Here is a 26,635-nt window from a genome sequence, read left to right as displayed (position 1 = left end):
CATAACAAGGAAGGTTTACTTAACTGAAGTAGTGGTTGGTGCAAATTTATAAAAGCTTCGTGGGAAAGGGGATTTATTTTATTGTATTTTTTTGGCCACGCAGAGCAGCTTGTGGGATCTTAGTTCCCTGACCAGGGATTGAACCTTGGCCACAGCAGTGAATGTGCCGAGTCCTAACCGCTGGACCGCCAGGGGATCCCCGAAAAGGGAGTTTTTAGAGCGAACAGTTTAAAGAAGAAAACTTTTATAAGAAAGATCATACTAGTTCCTGAGACTTGTTAGTGTCCTAGAATGCTGGAGGGCTGGTCATGACCAATATCTTTTCCTTTATTCACTGCTCACGTGATGTACAGTAGCCTGGCACCCAGGATTGCTTGAGTGTTGGTTTATAGAGGAGCATCAGAGCTACTTCCAAAGAGACAAGAGCACTGCATATTTCCTAGATTATGCTTTTAGAATTTTCCATGACACACAAGAATGGTTATGATTACTTCTGCTGGTTAAGTAGTACCTTTTTTGCAGCTCTTTTTTTAATACTGTCTATGTGGTACTGGAATTTAAAAAATATAAAGCAAGTTATTCATAATTATTTGTTAGAAATAGTACACATGAGTGTTATACTGCAGTAACTCACACATATTCTACGTTCATACCCGTGATGTTCTGGATTAAACAGTGATTCTTTTGGTGTTTTCTGTGCCTGGAATTCATTTGTGTCTGTTCCCTGACTTGCCCTTACTTCCACTGACAGTCGTTGCTAAAAGGTAATTTCAAATTAGATTCTGATTTCAGACTCTAGAAAATGTCTGATGATGGGCTAACATTAGATGGTGCTCTGAGATTTTTACTCTTAAAGCAAGAAATCCTACAAACTGTTGATTGTGTTGGTTCAAGTTGTAATTAGGCCCATGTGCTTCTGAGGAACTTCCTTCCCTTGTTTCATTCTTGTAAAAGTTCTAAGCCTCGCAGTTATTCCACACGCTCACCTCTGAGAGGTGTGATGACTCTTGATCTTTTGACAGATGCTGGTTTTTCAGCAGCAGACAGAGAAGCCAGTCTGGAGCTAATTAAACTGGACATTTCCAGAACGTTCCCTAATCTCTGCATTTTCCAGCAAGTAGGTGGTGGCAGTGATTTGTTGCTCTAAGTATGTTTTGTCTAAAATTCACAGATGTCAAATTGCATGTATTTGTAATCAAGTTTGAAAAGTACCAGGGATTTTTGTTGGGAGGGAGGGTCCTTTGTTAATACATTTAGACTTTTAAAAATAAGAGTAACTGATCCTTTCCAACAAATATTTAGTATGACTTAGGAATACCCAATCTGATTCTGTCATGCCCCTGTTTCTAGCATCATGCCTTGTACACACTAGGTAACCAGTAAAGGACAGTGGAATAAATTACAACAGATCAGTTAGCGACCACCTAGAGTGAGCCAGGAGGTGTAGAGTTTAGACACAGCTGGGCTTCTCAAAATACCTCAAGTACCTGTGGCGTGTCCCAGGTACTCTCCTGGTAGTACATACAGCAGCCGGGAGAGGTCAGGGATGAGGCATCAGGCACGCTGTCACTGAGGAAGTGGCTCTTGGGCTGTGGTTAGACTAGGTTTGAATTGACAGTCTGACCAGAGAATGGGAAAGACATTCCAGGCAGAAGGAGGACCAGAATGGAAGCATCAAACAGCTGATGGTTCAGGGAATCCCCAGTTCCTTTTGGGAGAGGGAACCTCGCTAAAGGAATGAACACAGAGGATACAGCTCAATTTCGTGGACCCTACTTACTAACTGTTGGCTGCTCTATTTGAGGTAGGAACCAGCTGCAGGGCGGTCCCTGCTCTGGAGGAAAGAGAGTGTAAGGGCAGAGCTTTGAGACGCACTTGGAGTGTAGCCAGGAAGGGCCGTCACGGAACTGGCACAGGATCTGAGAGGGTGCTTGCACCCTGTGGGCACCGAGGTCCAGCCTTTCCCAGACCCAGGCCCCAGAATGTTTTCCATGGAACATCTCTTGGGGATTGGGTATCATTGACTTTGAGAGTCACCGGGTGATTAACTTGGTGCTGAAAGACGTGTTCAGAAGAGGAGGAGAGCTTTAGGGATGTCTTTCGGGTGAGGCTGGGGACAAGTGGCTTTCCTCTTTGCTCTGGCTTCCTTTGGGCGTGTCTCTCTCCGTCTGTGGTTCCCAAAGTTCTAGATTTCGTAAATGGGCAGTATTAAAAAAAACAAAGGGGGAGTGTGGGGAAACTATGAAATGTCCAAAACAAGTTAAGGACATTTAAAATAAGGAACTGCCATCTACTAGCACCATATTTTCACCAAACAATGGCCATTTAGCACCAAAGTTAGAGGGACATAATCAGAAGGGTGGTGGAAAATCTTTTAAGTTAAGAACATTTAGCTTTAAGGAAAGTTCAGTATAGTGCCTTTGCTTTTTTCTCATTTGGCCTTAGACCACATTTCACTTGGTGACAGTCGACACTGATCCTCAGGTGGACATTTGATGCTACCACAGGGTCCCTCCTTGTCCCCCCTTCTCTTACCCACTTAGCCCTGGCTGTCATCTTTTTACCCTCCCATTGCTGTTTGCTTTTGTCCCTCTATGATTCGGAAGTGCCTCTTCTTTTTATACGTCAGGATGGGATGGCTGGGCCATGGCGTTCTCGTGTAGCCACACAGTAGACGTGCACAGTGAGCATGTGACGTGGGCTGAGCCCGTCAGCTCAGTGTCTTCAGACACGTTAGCATCAGTGTGAGGCACCTCTGTGCTCAGTTAGGAAAAAGAAATTCCAACACTTAAAATTTTTGGAAGAAGTTATAGGAACAAATGGAAATCTTGGAGGGATGGGAGAGCTGGAGAATGCTTAGAAGAAAAAGGTAGCTATTAGGACTTAAGAATTAGAGTGTATCTCCTGCACCTCCCATGCTGAAAAATACAAAAAAACACAGACACTGGCTGTTAGGGCAAAGGAGGCAGAAAGGGTGGTCAGGAGGGGGGCGTGCTGGGGGGACAGAGCGCCGGTGGGCACGCACCGGCTCTGAAGAGCCTGGGTACCTGGTCACCTGCTGAACTTGCCGGGGAACTGCAGTTACACAGCAGCAGCCAAACTAAGGGAGTTGTTCTAGCGCAGTGCTCACACCTAGCCCACCAGCTCAGTGCAGCTTTGTAGGCAGAGCTACAGATGACCTGGTCAGCTGTGGGTTGGTAGGTAGCGCTTGTCCAGTCATGCGATACGCGCCGAGCTGCTTAATAATGCTTGGCAACGAGGTCTGCTCGGAAACAGCAGGCGTGCCTGGTGGCGGCGACATCCATCACCCAAGCACTAACACTGCTGACGCGTGCCTTTGGTGTGTTGGTCCCTGTAGGGTGGCCCGTACCACGACATGTTGCACAGCATTTTGGGCGCTTACACTTGTTACCGACCGGATGTGGGTTATGTAAGTGAACTTTTCCAATATTTTATAACGTTCTCCTTTAGAGAGAAAGTCACTATATTGCCCGGCACATCGTAGGTGCGGATGTCAGGTTGAATGCCATTTTTTGTTCGGTATGGAAAGTCTCATGATAAATGACTTGCCTCAGTTTCCTCGTAGAGAAATTGAGCTGACATGGCCGCTCTGTGGCATTGACTACATTTTAACTGGGTTTGATTTTCATTTTTTGCATGTGATTTTTTTTTTCTCAGCGTTAAATCAGGAAAGCTTTTAGCAGTAACAGTTTTTAAAACTAATGCTGCTGACGTTTCTGGGGCTTAGCAGACGTGTGCATGCATGGCTTTAGAAAGAGTGACGTGTTCGCTCAGACGTACATTTCTGCGGCACCAGGAAGGTGTACATTCTGCAGGGCAGCCTGTCAAATGCAGAGGTCGGGGGGGGTTATGGTTTCCCACGTGTTAGGGGTGGGACTGAAGGAGCGCACACAGGCGGCTGGCGCGCCAGGGCTCTGCTTCCGAGTCAGAGCAGGTCGGGATCCATGAGGCTGTCGGTCCAGCCTCTGGTGGGTGGCGATGGGTGGGCGCAGTGTGGGACCTTCCAGCGTGAGGGTGCTTGGGTTCCTCTTTCAATAAGATGGAAGAGCTGCTCTGACTGTGGTGGCTGCCATTTGTTTAATGCCCCTTTCTCTTCTCCTCTCAGGTTCAGGGCATGTCCTTCATAGCGGCAGTGTTGATCTTGAACTTAGATACTGCAGATGCCTTCATTGCTTTTTCTAATCTTTTGAATAAACCCTGTCAAATGGCATTTTTCCGAGTGGACCACGGCCTTGTAAGTATCCCCTGTGTGTGTTGTGCCCTGGGTGCTGTGTCCACACACAGCAAGCGTTGCCTAATCATTCTCTTCAGCGGGAAAAAGAATGCATTCTCCCTCCACTAAGATACTTAGAATAAGTCACCCTAGGTAACATGGCGGCTCATCTGGGGCATTGTGTTGGACTTTAAAAACATGTGGTCAATAGCCATATGCATGAATTTCTTAGTACCTTCTTTCAGAAAGTATTTCTGAAAATACATTCTTCAAGTGAGGGAGGAGGGAGATTCCTGCACAAACGTACACACTTTGTGTCCAAGCAGAAGCTCAGGAGCAGGCCCCACGTTAGGGTCTGTCAAATAGCCTGTCGCATAGTGGGGTCCTGTGGCTGCCCGCTGCCACGTGGGGCTCTGCTTCACGCGATGGGCTGGTACGCAGGAGGGAGACGCGTTCGAGACCAGCGTCTCCATGGGCGGCGGCTTGTTCAGGAAGGAGTTGGCAGTCCTTGCCCTGGGGAGGCCCCACCTGCTCCTGGTGCGGTGAGGAAGCGAGGCTCGGGAGTGACGGGGTTCCATCGAGGCGCATAGCTGGTCCGCGAGCAGCCGGCATCAGAGCCCCTCTGCTTCCAGTAGCCCAGACGAGGAGTCACCAGTTCAACAGATCATCAGCTTTTTAATTAACGTCTTGATTTGCTGATCATTTGTTGATAGTTCACTGATAATTAATTTATCGTCAGTACTTTAGGACCAAAGCGATCTAACAGTTTAGATCAGCTAGGCACTTTTTCTCCTTGATACCTTAAGGACTCCTGAGTATTTCTTGCTCAGGCCGTACATATGTTTTTCTTTTTTAAAGAAGTGTTTTAAAGCTGCTGCTGAATGCTGGCTGTGAAGGGAAATGTAAATCGGCAGAGTCTATCTATCTATCTATCTATCTATCTATTTATTTATTCATTCATTTATTCATTTATTTATTTAGCGGTACGCGGGCCTCTCACTGCTGTGGCCTCTCCCGTTGCGGAGCACAGGCTCCGGACGCGCAGGCTCAGCGGCCATGGCTCACGGGCCCAGCTGCTCCGCGGCATGTGGGATCCTCCCAGACCGGGGCACGAACCCGTGTCCCCTGCATCGGCAGGCAGACTCTCAACCACTGCGCCACCAGGGAAGCCCCAGAGTCCTTTTAAAAGACAGTTTGGTGTTAGATGTCAGTAGCAGTAAATGGCGTTGGTATATAATTCTGCTCGTAAGAATAGGTTCTAAGAAAGTTCAAGTGTGGGCAAGGCACTCTGCACAAAGGTGGTTATTACATGGTTGTTTGTAATTATTCAATAAAATTTAAAATTATTTTTCATTGTAAAAAATGAAAACATTTAAAAATGGGGATTTAAGGGAATGCAGAATGGTTCCTTAAAATCTGGAAATATATCCAGCGCAGTACTGATTGCAAAGAATTGTATTGGAGAAATATTTAAGATAAAATGCTAATTTTTTCAAAAGCATGTAAAACAGAACGTATTCCATAATAAATAGCTACCATATTTAACAATAAAAGGAAATATACCACAATAGTAACAGTGTTTATGGATGATCTTTATTCATTTCTGTACTTCATAAGTTTTCCACAGTGAGCATTTTATAGATACTACTTTCGTAGTCGGGAAAAAACTCTTTATATATAATAAAATGATTTACATCTAAATACCTCCTCATTTTGAAGATAAGATCCCAGCTTCCTCTTTGGAAATACATGATAAAAACTGTGCTTAAAAAATTTAGCTTGTATTATTAAGGAAAAATCATAGAATCATAACGTTGAGTGGGACCTGCATTTCCAGCAGGGTTTCTTTGCAGCAGCGCTGTGGACATTTGGGGCTGGATAGCCATGGTGGAGGCTGTCCTGTGCATCGAGGCTGTTTAGCAGAATCCTTGGCCTCTACCCACCAGATGCAGTAGCACCTCCATTCTAGATGGAGCAACCAGAAATGTCCCGAGGCACAGCCCAATGTCCTCCGGGAGGCAGATTGCCCCCAGTTGGGAACCCCTGGTTTACTGTACATGCCTTCATTAAGATGTGCAAACAGCATCCGGGAGTTGCCATCTGCCCACGTGCATCCAGCCTCTCAGATTCGTATCGCTCCCATACACTTGTAGCTGTTCTTTCTGTTTCAGCACCGCACCGTTGCTCTGTGCGTTTCGTTTCCCTGCAAACCCTGTAAGAAGTTGAAAAGCATGTGCTCATGAAACAGGCTGTGGCCACTTCCTTTCCCTTCAGTGTTTTCTCCCTCGGTGCCTCAAAAGAGCTGCACTTTTGAGCCAGAGCGCTGTTGCCCTGCCTCAGTATTAGCATTATGTGCCCTCTGGAAACGCTGCGGGTCGGCAGGCAGGCAGACGTGTTTTTTGAGATCATTTTCGACAGTTAATTCGCTCCTGGTTCTTAGAAAAGACTGAGGCCATCAGGAGTCAACCTAGCCTGAGGGACAGGCATGGGTTCAGGGCCCTGCCTTGCCACACGCTGGTGATGTGACCTCATTAGGCAAGCTACGTAACTGCTCTGGGTTTCAGTTATCTACAAGTGGAAGAAATAATAAGATGTAGTCGGTAACGTTATATGAGGTTAGAGAGTGAGCTTATTTAGAAATTGCCTGTGTAGTGCCTAGTTTTGGGTTGCCGACGAAGGGGTGTGAGAATTTACATACGAAGATGATTGTTAGATTCTAAAGGTGTAAGTAATTGACTTTTTTTGGTAGATTGGAAATGTGTGCTGATAATGAGTTTATTAGTGTATTTCGCATTATCTCCCTAGATGTTGACTTATTTTGCTGCATTTGAGGTATTCTTTGAAGAAAATTTGCCGAAATTATTTGCTCATTTCAAGAAAAACAACTTAACTCCAGACATCTACCTAATCGATTGGTAAGACTGCATTTTTATGTGTTTTCAGAGTGTTTTCTCATCTCCGTGCCCCCATTTTTCTTTCCTCACTGCCGGCTTCTCTCAGGGCTCAGCTGAGCCCCGCGTCCTGCCTTACAGTCTCCCCAGCGCCCTGAGCACGATGCGCCTGTGTCTCAGCCCCGTGCTGCTGGCCGCCTGCTCGGCTCTGCTGCTCTCTTGAGCGCTGCCTGTGACTCTGACTGGTCCTCCTGAACTCCCTCCAGGGGAGAAGGGGGTCTTGGACTCTCAGTTTCCAAGGTGCTGTTTACCCATTCCTTCCGCGAGGCGTCACTAAGCACCAGGTCTGTGCGGGCTTTCCGCTGGGATCGGAGACAGGCAGGCGCTCGCCTCTCTGGAGCTTCTGTCCAGGGGGAGAGGCTGTCCGTGCACAGCAAGGCTGCGCAGCATGTGATGAATGCTGTTTCTGGGACAAGGGGAGGACCGAGGCCTGGAGACAGGCTGAGGGGTCAGGGTACACAAGGTAACACGGGAATTTGAGCAAGACGTGACGTGAGCATGCGGTGCTGCAGCAGCATCAGGGCTGCAGAAGTTGGTGTGGTGGTGTGGGAGCCTAAAGTACAGGGCAGAGAATGGCAGGCGAGAGCCCGGGAGGCCAAGTCTGGTGCATCTTGGATGCCAAGCTGAGGAGCTCGGGCAGGATTACCGGGGCCAGAGGGAGCAGTTGAAGGCCTTTGCTTGGGGTGAGGATGGAGGTGAGTTCTGTTGGAAGTGACTTTTAGGTTAGGGGAGGCGGGGGAGCCTGGAGGCAGGGACAGACGAAGGCAGAAAGAGCAGGGCCTGAGCCGAGGCTGCAGAAGTGGGTGGAGAGTGGTGAGGGAGAGGCGCTGGCGAGGGCAGGCTGTGGTCCCAGGGCAAGTGCTGCGGGACCAGCTGAGATCAGAGCATGGAGGGGCCGGATGCGGCAACACGGCAGCTTTAGGGAACCTGTCGGACGTCGGAGTATACTTACAGGCTTCCAGAGAGTTCCGGGGTGGAGCGGTAGACCGGCAAGTCTTCTCACACAGTGGATGTGGTGGCCTGGGGAAAGGCTGGGATGTCACCCGCAGAGGGCCAGTTGAGAAGGCTGGCGGTAGCCGGGGGCACAGAGGGAGCAGTGCCTCAGGCCCCCACTGTGGGAGGAGTGTCAGCTCCGGGATCCTGCAGTCCCGCCCGACCCCCGGTCTCTCTCGTTACTTAGCTGTGGCCTGAACAAGGGCCATGGAGCCTCTCTGAGCCTGTTTTCTCATCTGTCTACCCAGATGGTTAGCCTTTCAGGGCCTTGTAAGGTGATCACCCTACATCCCCCTGCCCCACCGTGCAGAAGGGGCTCTGCAGAAGGAAAGACGTACTTTGACTGAAAGGCCCGTTTGGGCTCCAGCACTAATTTGTGCAGTGAATCTAAAACTGCTGGGAACGTGTAGCTGGTTTGACTTTTTTTTTTTTTTTGCTCACTTTTTTCAGGAGACAAAAGGCTTACTTCTAGAAGGTAAAGTCCGAATGTCATGTGAAACGAGGCTCAGTCCCTTAAATAAAGCTGATTTGTCTGCACCCATGGGAATGAGCCTTTGGGACTCTTGGCGTTTCATTGCTTCTGTTCTAAACCCTGAGACTGTTCTGACTCCGCTGAATTCTTGCTGGGAACAAGGGTTTGGAGGTCAGAGCTCGTAGCTGAGGCCACAAGTGCTGGCGTCACTACAGAATAGTATAGACATCAGGCCATGAAGTGGCCACTACTGGGGTGCTGGGCTCACCTGTCTGGCTGTTCCGGGTGGGAGTGTTTGGGGCCTGCCTAAAAGGCCACCTTAACTTAACCAACAAATGATTTCTCTACCCCATGAACAGTCAACTTTTGCATAGGCTGTGCCTCTGCACACCTGTTGGTGCACCTGTGCTGTAATTTGACTATGAACCCTGGCCTCACAGATTCCCAGGCCTGGGGCCTGTGACCCCTCGGGGAGGTTGTTAGGAGAGGATCACATGGGACCAGAGTCTTCAGCTTCTACCTTATCTGTTTTAGGCCCCCAAGTTAGATTCTTAAGATTCCAGGTAAAAGGGAGGTTTGGAAAACACTGCCTTGGAATAGTGTCTTTCAAACTTTTTTCACCCTGACTTGCAAAAGGAAATAAACTTTATGTTGTGACCTGGTGTGTGGCCGTGTGTGCAGCAATGTAATATATATATATATATATGACTGAGACAGGTTTTTTGAAACAGTACCTAGCCTTTACTATGTGCAGAACGCTCTGAAATTTCCTATTTTCTTTGCAAAAAAAGAGCTGGTGCTGATCCACTCTGATGATGTCACAGTGCAAGAGATCAGTGATGGTCACGACGGGCAGTGTGAAGCGTGCTGTCCTGGAGAGTGCTTATCTGTTTTTTTTCTAGGCCGAAGATGGCTATAATCCAGTGGGGGCAGAGGCCAAGGGGACTCGCACTGATTGACTCCAGTGCTTCTCACATGATCTCATTTAACCCTTAGAACAAGCCCTTAGAGTGAATTGTAACACCTCTGTTTTACATGTGAGGAAATTGAGGCCCGGAGAGGCAGAGTGACCTGCCCAAGGTCATATGGCTAGCTGGCTGGCACCGCTGGTGTTCAGGCACAAGCCGCCTGCTCCAGAGCCTGTGCGCTTCCCCACAGAGTCCTCTCTAAGGGATTTAGTTATAAGGCAGCATAACCCACGAGGTGGGTCCCAGAGCTCAGGCTCCAAAGATGCGTCAGCACTCTGATGAGAGAGTGTACAGTGTGCGTCAGACACGTGGGCAGTGAACGTGGAGCAGGGCACTGGGTGTCTGAAGGAAAGGGAGCGCCAAGGAGTCCCCTCCTGAGACCTGTGTGATGTGATGTAGTCGGTGCCTGATGCCTCGTGAATGCCGCCCGCTGTGCTTTGATGCCTAGGCCTCTGCTGGCGTTGGCTTATTCTTGGTGAGGTGCTTGACTACTTTCTAGAATTAGGACCAAGTAGAACATTGCCTGTATCTGCAGTCCTAGCGCAGGCCTTAGTAACTATTTGAGTTGAATGCATTCATGAATTATTCCTTGCAGTCCACATTTATAGATGGTCTGCAGTGATTCAGGCTCTTGGTAAAAGCTCAGATCAGAAACAGGGTGGGCAATGGGAAGGAGGCCCAGGGAAAGAGCAGGTGTTGCTCAGGACCTGCTCTAGAAGCTGGCATTTCAGAGACATTCATTGCTTTGTTTCACCTTCACAGCATCTGGAGCAGGTCCGTCTTAGCACAGAGGAAGCCACTGAGGCCCCTTACCCAGTGTCACACCCGTAGTGAGCAGTCCAAATCGATCTCTTTCCAGAGCTTTTGCTTCTTCTGCTACATCACATCACTTTCCCAAAGCCATGTCTACACCCCTGACATCAGGGCCTGCCTGAGTTGCACACGCCTGGTGGAGCTGCACTGTGTGTGTGGTCTGCAGAGGGTGCCAGTAGCTGACTCTCCTTGTCCATGTCGGAGGGTTGTGGAGCCCCTGTGGTTTGGCCGCCGAGTGTCCTGGGTGAGCTGTGTAGGTGCTCAGATTAGATGACAAAATCTCCTCTCCTGCCCCACCGTCTGCCCACCAGAGGCCATCTAGGAGTTGTCCTTCTTCACTCCCAGGACAGTTTCTCCACCCCCTGGATTATAACATTGTAGCTTTATAGGACATTGTCTTGCCCAGTTTAAGAGTTATTCTTCCAGAATCCTCTTTTCTCTCCCCTCCACCCCAGCAGTTGATGCTTCCGTCCATCACGGCGCCGACCCACTGAGAGCATCGCTGGTTTCTTGTTGCTCCGGTAACAGACTGAGCTTTGTCAGTCCCCTCTGTGTCCCTAGTGCCTGGCCCCGTGCTGGGCTCAGAGTCCTAGAGCCAAGAATGCATCTGTTCCTGAGGGGCCCTTCCTGGGTTTAAAATCCATGGAGTCCAGCCCGAGGCTCACTCGGGTGCTAGCCTCCCCACGTGGACTGGGGGCTGCCCTCTGCCCAGTGTTACAGAGACTTCACAGCTGAGACTTAGATTCACTTGCCGATGCCGCCTTCCCGGCAAGGGGTCTTTATTTAGTGTGCTTGTCGCTCTTCTTTGCTCACACGGAGACGGGAGGATCACAACAGGATCTCGCCCGCCGTGCTCATCTTCCTACAGAGTTTTCAGTGTTCAGGCAGAGGACTGACATGTGGTCATTTAACTTACCAAAACATTTCCCACTGCTGTCAAACGGCAGAATTATTCAGAGGCGTGAGTAGGTTTTGTAATATATAATCCTGAATTAATAAAAGAGTCAAGCAGAACTTTCTCTATCCTGATTAATGTTTCTTGAATGACGTTTGGTGATACTTGGAGATCCTGTCATTACACTCAGTCTCTACCTTAAAGGCAGGTTGAAGGTGAAATTACCGTTGGAAGATTTTAGTTTCCATCGCATCTTGCATACATTTCACCATTAGCTTTTATTTATTTATTTTTAAATTAATTTATTCATTTTATTTTTGTCTGCGTTGGGTCTTCGTTGTTGCCACGGGCTTTCTGTAGTTGCTGCGAGCAGGGGCTACTGTTTGTTGCGGTGCGCGGGCTTCTCATTGCGGTGGCTTCTCTTGTTGCGGAGCACGGGCTCTAGGTGTGTGGGTTTCAGTAGTTGTGGCTCGCGGGCTCTAGAGCGCAGGCTCAGTAGTTGTGGCGCATGGGCTTAGTTGCTCCGTGGCATGTGGGGTCTTTCTGGACCAGGGCTCAAACTCGTGTCCCCTGCATTGGCAGGTGGATTCTTAACCACTGCAACACCAGGGAAGCCCCTTACCATTAGCTTCTAACTTCCAGGTCTGCCTGAGAACTCCTCCAGGGTGGGGTTGTCTCACTGAGCTCCCGGCATCCGAAGTAGCATCTGGCCCACGCGGGGGCTTCCTCAGCGCGTATGGAGGGCTGGAGGAGGGTTCCAAGCCCACAGGTGGGAAAGCTGCTTGCAGGAAGGGCCTGCACAGCCTGTGGTCACCAGCGCACCGCAGCCTGGCTGAGATGGAGCCTAGGTGCTAATGCAGGGGTCACATTATTTACCTGCTGCTTGGTGCTGGCACCTAAGGTGAGAACACCTTTGGCTCAAGTTGGAGGGTGCTCTGGGGGCTCAGAGGTGGATCCGGCTGATGGCTTCCAGGATTGGGTCAGGGGTTGGGCTTATTAATTAAGTTTGAACCGAGACACATACAACTGCCTTCAATTTTTTAATGAATGCAGCTGTGCGTTGGGTGTTTAATGTTGTTTTATTTAATCCTCACAAAATCTAAGGAGGCTAGGTAGTTATCTAGCAGCGTCTTCCCTGCTTGTCTGAGTTTCTGGAGCACCATGGTGGGCTTGGGAGTGGGGTTCAGCGCCACTTCCTAAGCCAGCTCTGGGGACAAAGGCTCATTCTTAGGAACTGGTCAGGATGGGGAAATGTGGGCACAGCTGGAAATCGGTGATGTCAGGCCATGAAGGTCCACGTCTCTGACGGTGGCTTCTCCATGAGGGAGACTGCTAGGTGACCTTTGCCCTTTTACCTCAGGCTAAGTCTGTGTTTCCACAGCCTCCCTTTATTTTTGGTTTCTTCACCTGCAAAATGGAGATGATGGTTGTACTTCCTCGAGGAATAAACTGGATAATCCATGTAGGAGCTTATAAAGCAGCACCCAGCCCCGGGAAGTATGTGCTTCCTGGCGGCTCTGTTTTACCTGCAGCCAGGGCCTTTGAGAAGCAGACCAGGGTGGGTGTCCGTTCTCCCACCACTGGTTCCTGAGAAGGAGCTTTACCTCCATGCCCGGCTTTGGAAGTGGTGGACTCCCTCCCCATCTCCCTTCCCTGACTGTGCTCCCTGTTTGCAGGCAAGCAGTTAGATTAGGCATCGCCAGATAAGAATGCTTTCTGGAAATTGTGAAGGCTTGACAGGGAAGAAACTGTTCCTCTTACATACATAAAGGGGGAAATAGATACACACAATTTGTGTTTGTTGTCTTTTGTGAGCCTATAGCCACTTCATTAGCTTAGCAATATAAAAAGACATTTTTTTGCATTAGTTGAATCGGTACCTGAAACTATCATCTTTCATGTACAGTGCAGTAGTATGCAGTGGTCCAGGGGAGAAAAGCAAACGTGTCTTGGGGGAGAAATCCTCGAATTCTCTCTTCCTGCATGGGGGAACACCACCAGCAGGTCCCGGGAAGGCCTGTGGGGCTTTCGCCGTCCGCCCCTGTTTCTTCCACACGCATCCTGGCTGGAGCAGGGTGAAGCCCAGGGTCCCCCTTGGGGAGCAGACTTGCAGGACTGCAGACAGAGAGGGCCCTGTGCACACAGCAGCCCTCGTGTTCCTGGGCTGTGGGCTGTGGGCTGGTGCGGCTCACCTCAGCCCCACGGGAGCTGAGTGGCTCTTCACCCGCAGGAATGGAGTCTGATTAACCACTCTTCTGAGAGGAAACCAGGAGAGCATTGTTTCAGTGTCCTATTCACAGCTGGTTCTGAGTCTAAATGTGGTTTAGAATACAGTCAAGCATTTGAAAGCTGCCGGTGATGAATGGTTTTCCAGTGAAAGGGGAGATGGGAGGAGAGGGAGGGAGCCTGCGGATGTGCTCTGAGCAGCCCTGCTTGAAGGGGAGAGGGGAGGAGAACAACCTCCCTGCTCAGAGGCTGGCCGTCCAGAGCAGGAGACCGGGAGGCAGTGACCCTGGACTCTTGGTGTTGAGCAGGAGGTGGCCCGGGCTGGATCCCAGGGGCCGGCAGCTGACTGCTGGAAGGCCTGCCAGAGCCTGTGAGGCTCAGAGCATGGAAGGTAGCTGGGGTGGGAGGTCCATCCCCATTCGATGAATGTTACAAAAGGGATGTATGAGGTGCAGTGTGAACATCTAACGGGAGAGACCCAGCCTAGCCCAGGGGCCAGGAAACAGCCTTCCCAGAGAGAGTCATCTAGGCTGAGCTGTGGATGAGTAGACATTTGCCAGGGGAAAATTTTTAAATGCTTTTCTTTGAAAGGCACATTTTATTTAAGATATAGTACATTCAAGGCCTTAATAATTCCATTTCAGTACATAAAAAATAGTAAATGATACAATGTATCATTTCATATCATACTTTTGTATCATATCATACAATGTATCATATCACACTTTTCTGCATGAAGTATGTGCTTGGTGATCAGTTCTCAGTCTTATTTGACTTTTCAGCAGCATTTGACATTCTTCACTCTCTGATTCTAGAATACTTCCTTTATCTGATACCATCTATACACAAACTGTCGCCAGCCCAGAGCCCTCTGAACTCCAGATTAATTTATTTATCCACTTGGATGTCTGGCTTACCAACGTAACATGCCTCAAACTCAACTCTTCACCTTCCTGTCCAAACCAGCGATCCCACATCTCCTTAACGAGAACTCCATCCTTTGAATTGCATCTTAGACCCACCCCTCCATTGCATTTCCCGTGAGACACACCCATCACAGAGTCTGTCCACAGTCTCTCTGCTTCAGGCCACCTCCACTGCTGCCGTGCTGTGCTGACCTGCCTGATCGTTTCAGTGGTCGCCCAGTGAAGCCTGCGTTCCCCTGCAGGCGCTTCTCAGCACAGGGGACAGGCCCCTCCCCTGGTCAGATGCTCCACTCATAGAATAAAACCTGCAGGCCTGGTAACAGCCTGTAAGGTCCCGTGTGCTGGGCCCCTGGGCCCCACAGGCATCCTCGTGTTCTCCCCTTGGCTGTTTTTGGCTTCAGCCCAGTGGCCTCCTTGCTCTTCTTTGGATGTTGCTGGGTTTCCTTGTGCCTCAGAGCTCGTGAGCTCACCACTTCCTCTGTCTGGGTACTTCCCTGACCCTTTCTCCTGCCTTGCCTCTTCCTCTTCAGGGCTTTATGGAAGTGTCACTTTTCAGTGACGCACTCTCCTTGACCATCCTGTTTACACACCCAAACTGGCAGTCCGTATCTCCCACCACTGCTTTTATTTAAATCAACATCTGACATTCTATGCATACCCTTTCCACCCCTGAGGGCCGGGAAACTTGTCTGTTTTGTTCTGTGCTGTATAGCCTCAGCACAAAGAACAGGGACTGGCATAGAGCAGGCTTTGAAAAATATTTATGATGAATGGACTGACCTGATGAGAATCAGCAGGGCTCAGATCTCAGAAGTTACCTCATGGAGTAATGGGAATGCCTAGGATGGTTGGCAGGATTGAGCAGATGGGCATCACAAGCATTAAGGGTGGCATTCCCTTTTTTTTTTTCTTCTTCTTTTTGGGGTGGGCTGGGCTTGGCTGTAGTTTTTATATCTTATTTATTTATTTATTTGGCTGTGTTGGGTCTTCGTTGCTGCGTGTGGACTTTCTCTAGTTGTGGCGAGCAAGGGCTACTCTTTGTTGCGGTGCGTGGGCTTCTCATTGTGGTAGCTTCTCTTGTTGCAGAGCACGGGCTTTAGGTGCGTGGGCTTCAGTAGTTGTGGCTCACGGGCTCTAGAGCACAGTCTCAGTAGTCATGGCGCACGGGCTTGGTTGCTCCACGGCATGTGGGATCTTCCCAGAGCAGGGCTTGAACCCATGTCCCCTGCACTGGCAGGCAGATTCTTAACCACTGTGCCACCATGGAAGTCCAGTTTTTATATCTTAAGTTCATCCTAAGTTCAGGGTGAGTTTTTTGAACTTTGAACCATTGACTTACCACAAATGCTACCTGCAAATAGTCCGTATTTGCCAACTCAGTAAAGCAAATGGTTGATAACAGCTTGATTGGTAAATTCTTGTGAATTTTTTTAAAAATGTAAGTTGAAGAAGATTAAATTAATCATACTAATGAGTTCATGGTAAACTAGTGTCACTATTTCATGCAAGGCTACTCTTGTTTTTTTGTTTGTTTGTTTGTTTTTTTGTGGTATGCGGGCCTCTCACTGTTGTGGCCTCTCCCGTTGCGGAGCACAGGCTCCGGACGCGCAGGCTCAGCAGCCATGGCTCACGGGCCCAGCCGCTCCGCGGCATGTGGGATCCTCCCGGACCGGGGCACGAACCCGCGTCCCCTGCACCGGCAGGCGGACTCTCAACCACTGTGCCACCAGGGAAGCCCAAGGCTACTCTTGTTTGTCTGTCGTTAATCTTTTTTGTCCCATCCCCACTCCATTCCCTATAGACAGTACTTCGAATGTGTTTAATATATATCATTTTTGGTATACATTCTTAAAAAATGTAATAATAAATAACACTTGTATAGAACTTACTGTGTCCCAGATGAATGTGGCATTCTTCATCATTTGGATGTTGGCTTAATTTTGTAAAGTTCAAAATATATCTGAAGTAGTTTATGAAGACCCACACACAAATCTGAACTCAAGAATATTATGTTTGAGAAATTTCTTTTGTTGTTTTTCTCCCTCTTTGCCTATAGCTACTCAATTTTTCCATCTTTTTTTGCTCAAGACTCTGCTTTTAAGATGTAAGGTTTGATTTCCACTGATGAATTGGCATGTAAGTAGTACTGGGGATTAGGTCAGTTCTTTTTCATTTTTTAAGAATAAAGTGTCTTCTAGATAGAATTGAGAGTGTTTAGACTGAGAGGCGAAACAAAGGTCTCTTGGCTGTGTCCCTTGAACTGTGTTTTCTAGACTGAGTAATGAGATGGTTTTCTGTCTATTGAGACAGACCCTCAGGCTGAAGGTTTGTTGTACCTTTTAAAGGTAGGTTGTCCTCCTCAGCATGTTGCCTGAGGGCACGTGGCCCACTGTGGACATTCAGGGCATGGGTTCAGGGTCTGGTTCTGTTACTGGTGGTGGGAGCTGGGCTGATTTTTCTCTGACATCTGTCTCCCTCTTCCATCATCTGAGTTGAAGTCTAAATTATTATGCCTTTCTTGAACCTTGTAAAGCACTGACGGGGGTAGTAGCCCTGAAGGTTACTGGGTCTCAGTTAGCACGCTGTGTGAATGCTCCTCCGCAGAGCATCCTGCCAGGGGGAGAGAGGCAGAGTAGATTGCACCCTGGAGCTCGCGGCAGACAGAAAGCCCGTGCCTGTGAAACCTGTGAGCAGGTCTGCCAGCATGGGGTGGCATTTCTTTTTTTTTTTTTTTAAGATTTATTACTTATTTATTTATTTACTTTATTCATTACTTTTGGCCCCGTCGGGTCTTAGATGTGGCTCGCGGGCTCTTGTTGAGGCGCGCAGGCTCAGTAGTTGCCACACGTGGGCTTAGTTGACCCACAGCATGTGAGATCTTAGTTCCCTGACCAGGGATCGAACCCGCGTCCGCTGCATTATAAGGAGGATTCTTTACCGCTGGACCACCAGCGAAGTCCCGGTGTAATGTTTCTGGTAGGATCTGTTGTAGGAGAGTGAGAGTCCTGCTGTTAAAGGCCTGGTGACATTACCTCTTGACCAAGGCGGCCCCGCTGTCTGAGTCCAGCACCTGAGCTCAGCTGCCTTCACGGGCCCTGTGGGTCTCGAGTCAGCATGGGCACTAAGGAAATACTGAAACCTGTGGGAAAGTGATTTTCCAGGAGGGCTAGAGAACGTCCCCACTTGTGATGAGGACTAGTACTGGAAGAAGGCAGTGAGAACCACTAACACCTGTGACATCCTGAAGCGGGCTGGGGGTTCGTGGACACACTTCCTCAGCAGAGATTGCCCGGTGCTGCGCCAGATGCTGCGGATGGAGATGCAGTGGCTGGGGTCCCTACTCTTGGGCAGTGTCCGTGGGGAAGACAGGAGCAAACAGCTCGCGGTCAAAGCACGGGGGCAGAGCGGGGCCCGGAGTGGGTGGGGGTCAGGAGGCACCCGGAGATGGCACCCGGGCTGCGTCTCACAGCTGCGGGAGGAGGGCGGATTCACAGAGAATCAGCTTGGCCTGCATCTCAACCTGGACTCGCCTTGCTTTGTGACACAGGCCCAAGTCCAGGGTAGAGATGATTAGACCTGTTTGCTCACCTAAGACTGTATTTGTTTGGTAGTTTGAATTGTGATCATCACAGTTTTTTAAGGGAATACATATCTGTGTTTCACTTATTTTTTTCATCTGATGGTTTGCATTGCTAAATATAAGATCAATTTCTTGTACTCCACTGTCAGATTTATTTGGAAAAATTTACTCTGTTCCTTTGCTGACCCCTACTGGGAGAAAAATGTATGGTACTCTTCAGAAGTAATGGGTACTTGTGTATGCTGAATTGTGTGTGTGTGTGTGTGTGTGTGTGTGTGTATTTTTTGTGGCCACACTGCGTGGCACGTAGCATCTTAGTTCCCTGACCAGGGGTCGAACCTGTGCCCCCTGCAGTGGAGGCATGGAGTCTTAACCACTGGACCACCAGGGAAGTCCCTGAATTACACATTTCTGTTTACTGTTTTTACTCCCCACCAGACTCTAAGCTCTGTCTGCCTTATTAACCTTATATCTAGCACTTACCTCAGAGTAATAAGCACATAGTAGGTGCACGGTAAATATGTGTTGCACGTAGAAGTAATTGATGTCTAATTCAGAAACTGTACGGTGTTTGAGATTCTCTGTGAAAGCTGATAAAGCTGTTTTCTGTTTTTTGTTTTTCATTTATTTATTTGGTTGCGCCAGGTCTTAGTTGTGGCAGGGGGGCCCCTTAGTTGTGGCTCAGGGGCTCCTTAGTTGCGGCATGCATGTGGGATCTAGTTCCCTGACCAGGGGTTCAACGCAGGCCCCCTGCATTGGGAGCACGAAGTCTTAACCCCTGCACCACCAGGGAAGCTCCCTGATAATGCTGTTCTATAAAATGTTTAAATTGACCGTCAGAGTGACTGCAGGCCTAGGGCTTCTCCTCCCCCCACACCCGCCCCGCGGTGTAAGTATGAAAGTGACTAACTCAGGGAGCATTTTAACGGATTTGACCTGAATTCAGAGGTCTTTCTTTGTGCCATCCAGAATGTGAACAACTCAAACTTTTTTTCCAGGATCTTTACTTTATATAGCAAATCTTTGCCCCTGGATCTGGCCTGTCGCGTGTGGGATGTGTTCTGTCGTGACGGGGAGCAGTTTCTGTTCCGCACGGCCCTGGGCCTCCTGAAGCTGTTCGAGGACATCTTGACCCACATGGACTTCATTCACATAGCTCAGTTCCTAACGAGGCTGCCCGAGGACTTGCCTGCAGAGGAACTTTTTGCTTCCATAGCTACAGTTCAGATGCAAAGTCGAAACAAGAAGTGGGCTCAGGTAAGCGGGTCTTTTGTTCTCTACTCCATAGAGCGATGGCTCAGTAGTCTGATTCAGGAAGTGAGTTATGCCCAGTGCCCTTTGAGGAAACAGCCCTCTCTGGAGTAGTTCTTGGGCTGGAAGTGAGGTGACCTGGGCTTGAGGCTCGGCTCTGCCACAGGGGGGTCTTGGGCAGGCGTTTCCTCTCTGGGTCTCTGCCAGAAGAAGGGGCTGGAGAATAAAAGCCTTCCCCCTCATTCTGCAGTGGCGCTGGGAGGTCAGAACTTCTGGTTTGCCGTTGCAGTACTCTCTGCGTGTTAGATAGTATTTTGTAAAACAAGCCTTCCCCCCTTTTTTTAAATGTCAGAGACAGTAAACAAAAGGAACTAACTTGTCCCCATCTCACCGATAAACAAAGGAGGCCCAAAGAGGTGAACTGTGTGTTCTCAGTAGGTGCAGAGGCAGAGGAGGGTGGGCGGAGGAGGGCGGAGGGCGGAGGGCGGGAGGAGGGCTTCCCTGGACGTGGGGATATGTTGCTCCGGCTCTAGCAGCTGTTAGTGGGGCAGCTGAGCTGATGGCACGGGCGCGCGTCCACCCCGAGTGCGCGTCCACCCCGGGCGCGCGTCCACCCCGAGCGCGCGTCCAGCCCGAGCGCGCGTCCAGCCCGGGCGCGCGTCCAGCCCGGGCGCGCGTCCACCCCGAGTGCGCGTCCACCCCGGGCGCGCGTCCATCCCGAGTGCGCGTCCACCCCGGGCGCGCGTCCACCCCGGGCGCGCGTCCACCCCGAGCGCGCGTCCACCCCGGGCGCGCGTCCACCCCGGGCGCGCGTCCACCCCGGGCCTGCTGCTTCTAGGTTCCCCTCTTCTCCTCTGGACACACCCCCTTAGGTTTTATCCCCTGTGGGATTGGCTGTTGTTGTCTGGTTCCAGTCTTGATCATTCTGAAAGGGAGAAAATAAAACCTTGCTTCCTGACCCTGCGTATGCTCAGTCTGCCTGAGCATCAGGTCCTAGGGGAGGCTTGTACTTGCTCAAGTATGCCATACAGTGCTTGTTCCTGATTAATCTTTTTTATTAGTAGAAGACTTAAAGTACATTCAAAAATAGAATAAAATGGAATAACGAACCCCCATGTGCCTGTCAAATATCCAGTCAGTTTCAGATTTCTGTTTTCAAATGTCAGCAGTAGCTTTATAGTTTGCTTAAGTCAAGATCCAAATAAGGTCTACACATTGCAGTTGGTTGAAAGGTCTTTTAAGTCTTTTTTTTAGTGTATAGGCTACCCACCTTTCCGCTTCTCCCTTCCCCCTTTATTTATTGAGGAAACGAGGTCATTTGTCCAATAGCAGTTCCCACCATCTGGATTTTGCTGGTTCTATCCCTCTGGTGTTTTAAAAATTCATTCATTCATTCATTCATTCACACCTGCCACGCAGCGCAGCACGCGGATCTTAGTTCCCCGGATCAGGGACTGAACCCGTGCCCCCCGCGGTGAAAGCGCAGAGTCTTAACTACTGGACCACCGGGGAAGTCCCCTGTGGTGGTGTTTAATGCGGTCCTTCTCCTCTGTATTTCCTGTAAACTGACAGATCTGAAGGCCCAGTCAGTTTTTATGTTTGGCTAGATTACTTCATAGGTGATTAGACTCTCCCCTTTGATCTTAGTTAGCAGCCTCTTTATTTTTATAACAGCTTTATTAATTTACATACCATAAAATTCACCTTTTTAACAGTGTACAATTCAGTTCCTGTTTATTTATTAACCAGAGCGAGGTTCCCCTCTCACCTGGGCCCTTTGGTCTGCCTCCCGGCTGGTCCTTCCTCACTTCCTTGTCCTGTTATATGATGCTCTCTGGCTGGTGGTCTTCCTTCCTATCTGGGTCTTTTGGGAAGGAGCACAGCTGCTATAGTGGGCCCTTGGGTGATACTGTGAAATGCTCCCCTGGTTTTACAGGGCGGGGTGGGCACTGTTTTGTGCTTAGTGTGACATGAGTTGCATTTCTGAAATAAATACGTTCAGTTTATAAAAAGGAATGAAGTACTGACTCATGCTACAGCATGGATGCACCTTCAAAACATTATGTTAAGTGAAAAAGCCAGACACTAAAGACCACATACTCTGTGGTTCCACTCTATGCAATTTCAGAAAGGGAAATCTGTAGAGACAGGAAGTAGATTAGTGGTTGCCAAGGGAATGGGCGAGGTGGGGGGCAGGGCTGTGATAGCTGGAGGATGGGGTGATGAAAATGTTCTAAAATTGACTGTGGAGAGGGTTGCACATATCTACGAATATACCAAAAGCCACTGAATTGTGCACTTCAAATGGGTGAATTGTGTGGTATGTGAACTGTATCTCAGCAAAGCCGTTAAAACAACTCAGCTCAAGTGTGAGCGGGACTGGCTATATAATTATCAGGGATCTGGCGAGAGGGAAGAAGAGCCTTTCTCTGATTAAGAAACAAATGGGGCTTCCCTGGTGGTGCAGTGGTTGGGAGTCCGCCTGCCGATGCAGGGGATATGGGTTCGTGCCCCAGTCTGGGAGGATCCCACGTACCGTGGAGCGGCTGGGCCCATGAGCCATGGGCGCTGAGCCTGCGCGTCTGGAGCCTGTGCTCCGCAATGGGAGAGGCCACAACAGTGAGAGGCCCGCGTACTGCAAAAAAAAAAAAAAAGAAAAAGAAAAGAAATATCCCTAATTAGTATTAGTATTTTTCTGTAAGATTACGGAAAAACCCAAAGGAACTTCTTGGCCACCCCAGTATTTCACTGGTCCTTCCCTCTATCCCCACCCTCACCCGCGTACCCACAGAGACACGCAAAGAGAGACGGACTGAATCCAGATCTGTCATTTTGCTCCTTGCATTTTAGGTGAAAATTATTGGTTAAAACCAGGTCAAAGGTTATTAAATAGTAGGACATTCTCTAACCATGGGACAGTAAATAGGCGTTAGCCTGATGGTAGGCACCAGCGAGTTTATTTAGTTCCAGGGCCCATGGGAATTGTGCTTTATGCACGTTTCTCTTAAACACTGTGCTTAAGGTTAAGATCCTGGTGAGCTTTACAAAACAGTTAAATGTTTATGTTTGGTTGAAAGTGTCATTTACTTAGAGGTAGAGAGGGGGACTTTACCCTTAGCCCTTCTGCGCAATTTACTTGAAACCCACATAAAATGTTTCTGCTTTCCCCCTGTACTTTGTAATTCAATTAAAGTGGCATAGTGCCTGGCCCCAGTAGTTCAGCACAGGTGCTACAGAGAGTCCCTTGGTTTTGAAATCAGACAGATCTGGGTTGAGTCCGTATGAGCTGTTTGGCTTTTAGCAGGTCACTTGTATGAGTGTCTGTTGTTCAGGTGACTTACAGTGTTGTGTGGATTAAACAGCTGCTGTGCTGGAGGTGCCTGGTGAGGGCCCTGCTTGGCTAGAGTGGGCATGAGATAAGTGGGGCCTATTGTTATGTCCCGGCTGTTGTTAAGCAATCAGGGTGGAAGGTAATGTTTTTAAAAACAAAGGTGGTAACTAACAGCTGAGCACCCAGTCGGAGGAGCCCAGTTGCCTTGGGAACTCCCAGGGAGCTGTGCGAGGAACTGATGCCTCTTAGGCCTTGGAAGGAGGAGCTGATGTCTCTTAGGCCTTGGAAGGCTGCATCGTTTGCTGGTGGAGAGAGAGGGGCGGGGCAGCGGGGGCAGCTGCGTGTGAGGGCCCCATAGGGTGTTGGCATTCTAGAGTGGGGCGTGCTGGGGCTGGAGCCAGACTGTGGAAGGAGCGGAGCCCTGTAGCCCTGCCTTGACATGGGTACCTGCTGGCTGGTGGGAAGTGGTTGTAGACGTTAGCCCGGCGACGGCATGGTCGGATTTCCATGCTGAAGGGTGGATCTGGATGCAGGCGTGGCAGACGGACCAGAGAAGTGGCTGGTGGGGAGGCAGAAGTGGCGGGTGATAGGAGGCTGTCAGGACCTGTGTTCAGTGTGTATTGCAGATCACCCACTGATGTCTTCCTGTGATTCCCAGGTACTGACCGCCTTGCAGAAGGACAGCCGGGAAATGGAGAAAGGAAGCCCGTCTCTCAGACACTGAGGCGGCAGGTGGACTTGTGCTCGGCACTGAAGCAGTTCTCCAAGTGGCACCTGTGTTGTTTCAGGCGGACATACTGGCAGCTCCGAAGGACAGGGGCTATTTTCACGTTTGATTCCTAATGCTGGAGTTGGCCTTAAACAAAACAAAACAAACAAAGATAACTTTTAAAAGAATTAAACCAAGGCTAAGCCTTAAGAAGCTCAGTGGAATGATGGCCATGGCCAACCACTGCATATTCTGCATGGTTTAAAAATAGGGCAGTGGCTAATCCCCTCCCCTCATTTCAGCAAAAGTTAATTAAATTGTAATGCCTTTATGTCAACTACTGGAAAGTACATTACAATTTTTCATAGCCAGGGTGCATGAGAAATGTTATTTGGGAGACCTCAGAGATGTTATTGGCTCATATTCACATATTTTCGTCAGAAAGGGATTGCTGATTTAGTTACCGAGATAATCTTTCGAGGGCCGCCGGTCATGTTTTTAAAGCCCAACTACCAAAGATAACATTACAGGAAAATAGGTTCTCACAGGACAGCCGCTGACGAGTGCGCGTGGGCTCCCCGGGACACGATCTGACCTTCAGGTCGACCTTCCACCACGTTGCCTTGACAGAATTCCAGCAGGAGGGCTGACAGTGCGTGCTTAGGTTGCAGTGGGAGCCCTGCTGTCCCAGAGGCTGCGCCCACGTTTGTCCAGCGGTGGCGACGAGTCCAAGCAGGAGGAGGTGTGCACGGAGACGCTGCGAAAGTTGAGACGGGCTTCACGCTGGTGGGAAACGGACGGCGGCGGCCCCTCTGAGCCGGAGGGGAGGCAAGAGGGTGTTAAGACGCGCCCCCTCCTGCACCCTCCTGGCTCCTCTGGAGGCCGGTGCAGCATGGCGGGGTCGGGGGCTGCTCCCTTGCTCTGGCAGCGCACTCCCCTTGTCCCCTAGATGGCAGGCGCTGTCCCGTGTGCGGTGATCCCGCCTTACGCATTTGACTTACGGACGGACGGACGGACGGTTGTAAGGACTGAGAATCCAGCAGCCCGCACATCTTGTCAGGATTCTCAGTGTCCGTGCTGGCAGCCTTTCCCCCGCATAGCTGGTTTTCCCCAAGTTCGTTAGCAACTTTTTTGTTCTAGCTTTTCCTTGACTAATTTGGAGAACTTTGTATTGAGAACTTCGGTTATCCAAATTCAAAGACGTGAAGAGTTTTGGCACAGAAGAGTCCAAAGGACAGGCCAGTCTCCATGGAAACCGGTTCCATGCTAATGCGTTGGCATGTTGGTCTCTGGCGCGCTCAGTAGGCCAGGTTCAAGGGCACCTGCTTCCCTGCAGCCCTTCTCAGCCACCTGTCCCACCCCCAGGGAGTGCCCCCAGCTGACCTGGTTCCTGATGTCAGGAGCGCCCTCGGCTCTGAAAGCATAGCGTGCGGCAGGGAGACACGGGTTGGGGTAGAGCCTAACTACGGCATTATTTTTATAGGTTTTCTATATCTGCCATATCCGCCGATGACACTTCAGGTACAAAGCAAGGTGCCGAGCCAGTGGCCATCCTCATGCCCTCCGTCCCAGCTCTGTTCCGTGTGTCATGTTTTCCCTTGTGTTCCTGGCTGAACTCTCCAGGGAGGTTGCAGAGCATCTTGCGTACACTGTCTGCCTCAGCCTTTAAACACTGACTTGCCTGACCCCTTGGAGGAGGTGTTCTGTCTCCACCCAGCTCTCGGCAGCCTTCCAGACACAGCCGTTCCCTGACTTCATGCGGCTGAGTATAACCCGGGCTGAGCCCGGCCTGGGAAATGGGCCGCGAGCCCTGTCACGCCGTTCCTCACGGATCTACTTGGTTTTGTTCCATGACATGGGCTTTCTGTTCTTGAAAGATGTATATATTTTCTTACTGTACATAAAGATGTTCCTTAAGTGGTGACAGAAAGTGACGCAGCAAGGGGCGTGGGCAAGTTATTGAGAATGCGTTTGTGCAACTTCATGTGTAGTCAGACCCCAGCCCTCAACATTATTGTCAGACACTTTGACATAAATCTCTTTGGATAGCACCATATATGCATTACATTTTTAAACAGGATTCCAGGCCAATCTGGAATACTTCCACATCTTTAGTTCAGAGGAGGTTTTCCTGACCTGTCCAGGGACCACACGAGCTCTTGCTGGTTTGATGCGTCCACTTCAGAGGCCGGGAAGTTCTAAGTCCCAGTCTAGGGTCACTTTGCCCCTTTCCGCAGAAGGCTGCCGGGCAGCACAGGGCTGTGCTTCTCTGCTTGACGTTCTCGTTTAGGAAAACTGGAAGCAGAAGTTTAAGTGCAGCCCCTGGAAGCCTGCCCTTTCCACTTCCCGTGCCATTGATGTTCAGGATGTGAGACTTCAGGTTTTGGGACCTCTGTGCAGCTGGCACTTCAGAGGCGGATGCTGTGTCCCCCACCAGTCATTGAAATCCCATCTGGAAAAACGTTCACTTTAAAGGGTACTTTTTAACTGCTCAGTTTTGGACTATTTTAAATAGTTTGCTGATAGAAAACCCCTGATAACACTTGCTACATATCATGTTTTAATTGCTTGTACAGTTAACCTTTAATTTTATTTAGTAAAGTGTATCAAACTAGGACTTTTTCAATTGTAAATATGTGGTTTTATTAAATAAAAGTCATGTAAAATTGTTACTTATGTTCACGGCAGTTTGGTTTAAAGTTGGAGTTCTCACCCTGAAGTGTGGTAAAATCTGAGTATCATGCTGTCTGAGTATTTTAAAATCCACTTACTAGTCTCAGTTAAATAAAGAAGATGGTACAGTTATGGTAATTTAGTCAAGGGCTGGAAAGTTAGCGCTGCACCCCTTCTAGGCGGAGGGGAGCCCCAGCCTTGCTGCCCCTCGAGCCTGAGTGCCCATGGCTTTAGCCCCTCGTCTCCAAGTGTCTGCCACACTCACCTGCTCACATCCCTGAGCCTGCCGCCCGTGTGAGCAGGTCATCGGGCTTTCTGGGCCAGCCGCCGGGCTCTCGACACTACCTCGACCCTGCTGGGAGCCTCGTAACGTCAGCGGGCGGCCGTGGCCCCTTCCCATCTGGGGTGGAGACCAGCAGTGCCGCCCGTGGTGGCGGCGGGCAAGGAGCAGGCCACCAGGTCCCGCAGAGCTGGGCAGAGCGATGCCCACGTTTCGTGCGCTCTTCCTTCCAGTGCTCGGAGACGCGCGGCTCGTGGGGTGTTCGGGCCCTCACACGGTGCTCAGAAACGGTGCCCTCTCTCCACGAGTGGCCTGCCTCACGGCTCTGGGTCA

General features: G+C 49.7%; 1 protein-coding gene across 8 annotated transcripts in view; it reads left to right on the top strand.

Moving 5' to 3' along the window:
- The window catches only part of TBC1D14 (TBC1 domain family member 14), a 106,041-nt gene extending 80,020 nt beyond the window's left edge, over positions 1-26,021 (top strand). For 7 of the 8 annotated variants that reach the window (XM_082638928.1, XM_082638924.1, XM_082638925.1 and 4 more), the window contains 6 exons: positions 1,023-1,117; positions 3,359-3,430; positions 4,127-4,255; positions 7,040-7,149; positions 19,057-19,315; positions 23,299-26,021. In XM_082638928.1, coding sequence (XP_082495054.1) covers positions 1,023-1,117; positions 3,359-3,430; positions 4,127-4,255; positions 7,040-7,149; positions 19,057-19,315; positions 23,299-23,364 — 731 coding nt within the window. In that variant the 3' untranslated portion in view covers positions 23,365-26,021. The remainder of the gene's footprint in view (positions 1-1,022; positions 1,118-3,358; positions 3,431-4,126; positions 4,256-7,039; positions 7,150-19,056; positions 19,316-23,298) is intronic. The other variant, XM_082638927.1, reaches the window with a different exon arrangement.
- Positions 26,022-26,635: the final 614 nt, after the last annotated feature.

Source organism: Mesoplodon mirus (assembly GCF_964341445.2).
Source record: "Mesoplodon mirus genome assembly, chromosome: 2".
Classification (NCBI taxonomy): domain Eukaryota; kingdom Metazoa; phylum Chordata; class Mammalia; order Artiodactyla; family Ziphiidae; genus Mesoplodon; species Mesoplodon mirus.
The sequence above is the reverse complement of the archived record's forward strand: the minus strand, read 5'-3'. Positions and strand labels throughout refer to the sequence as shown.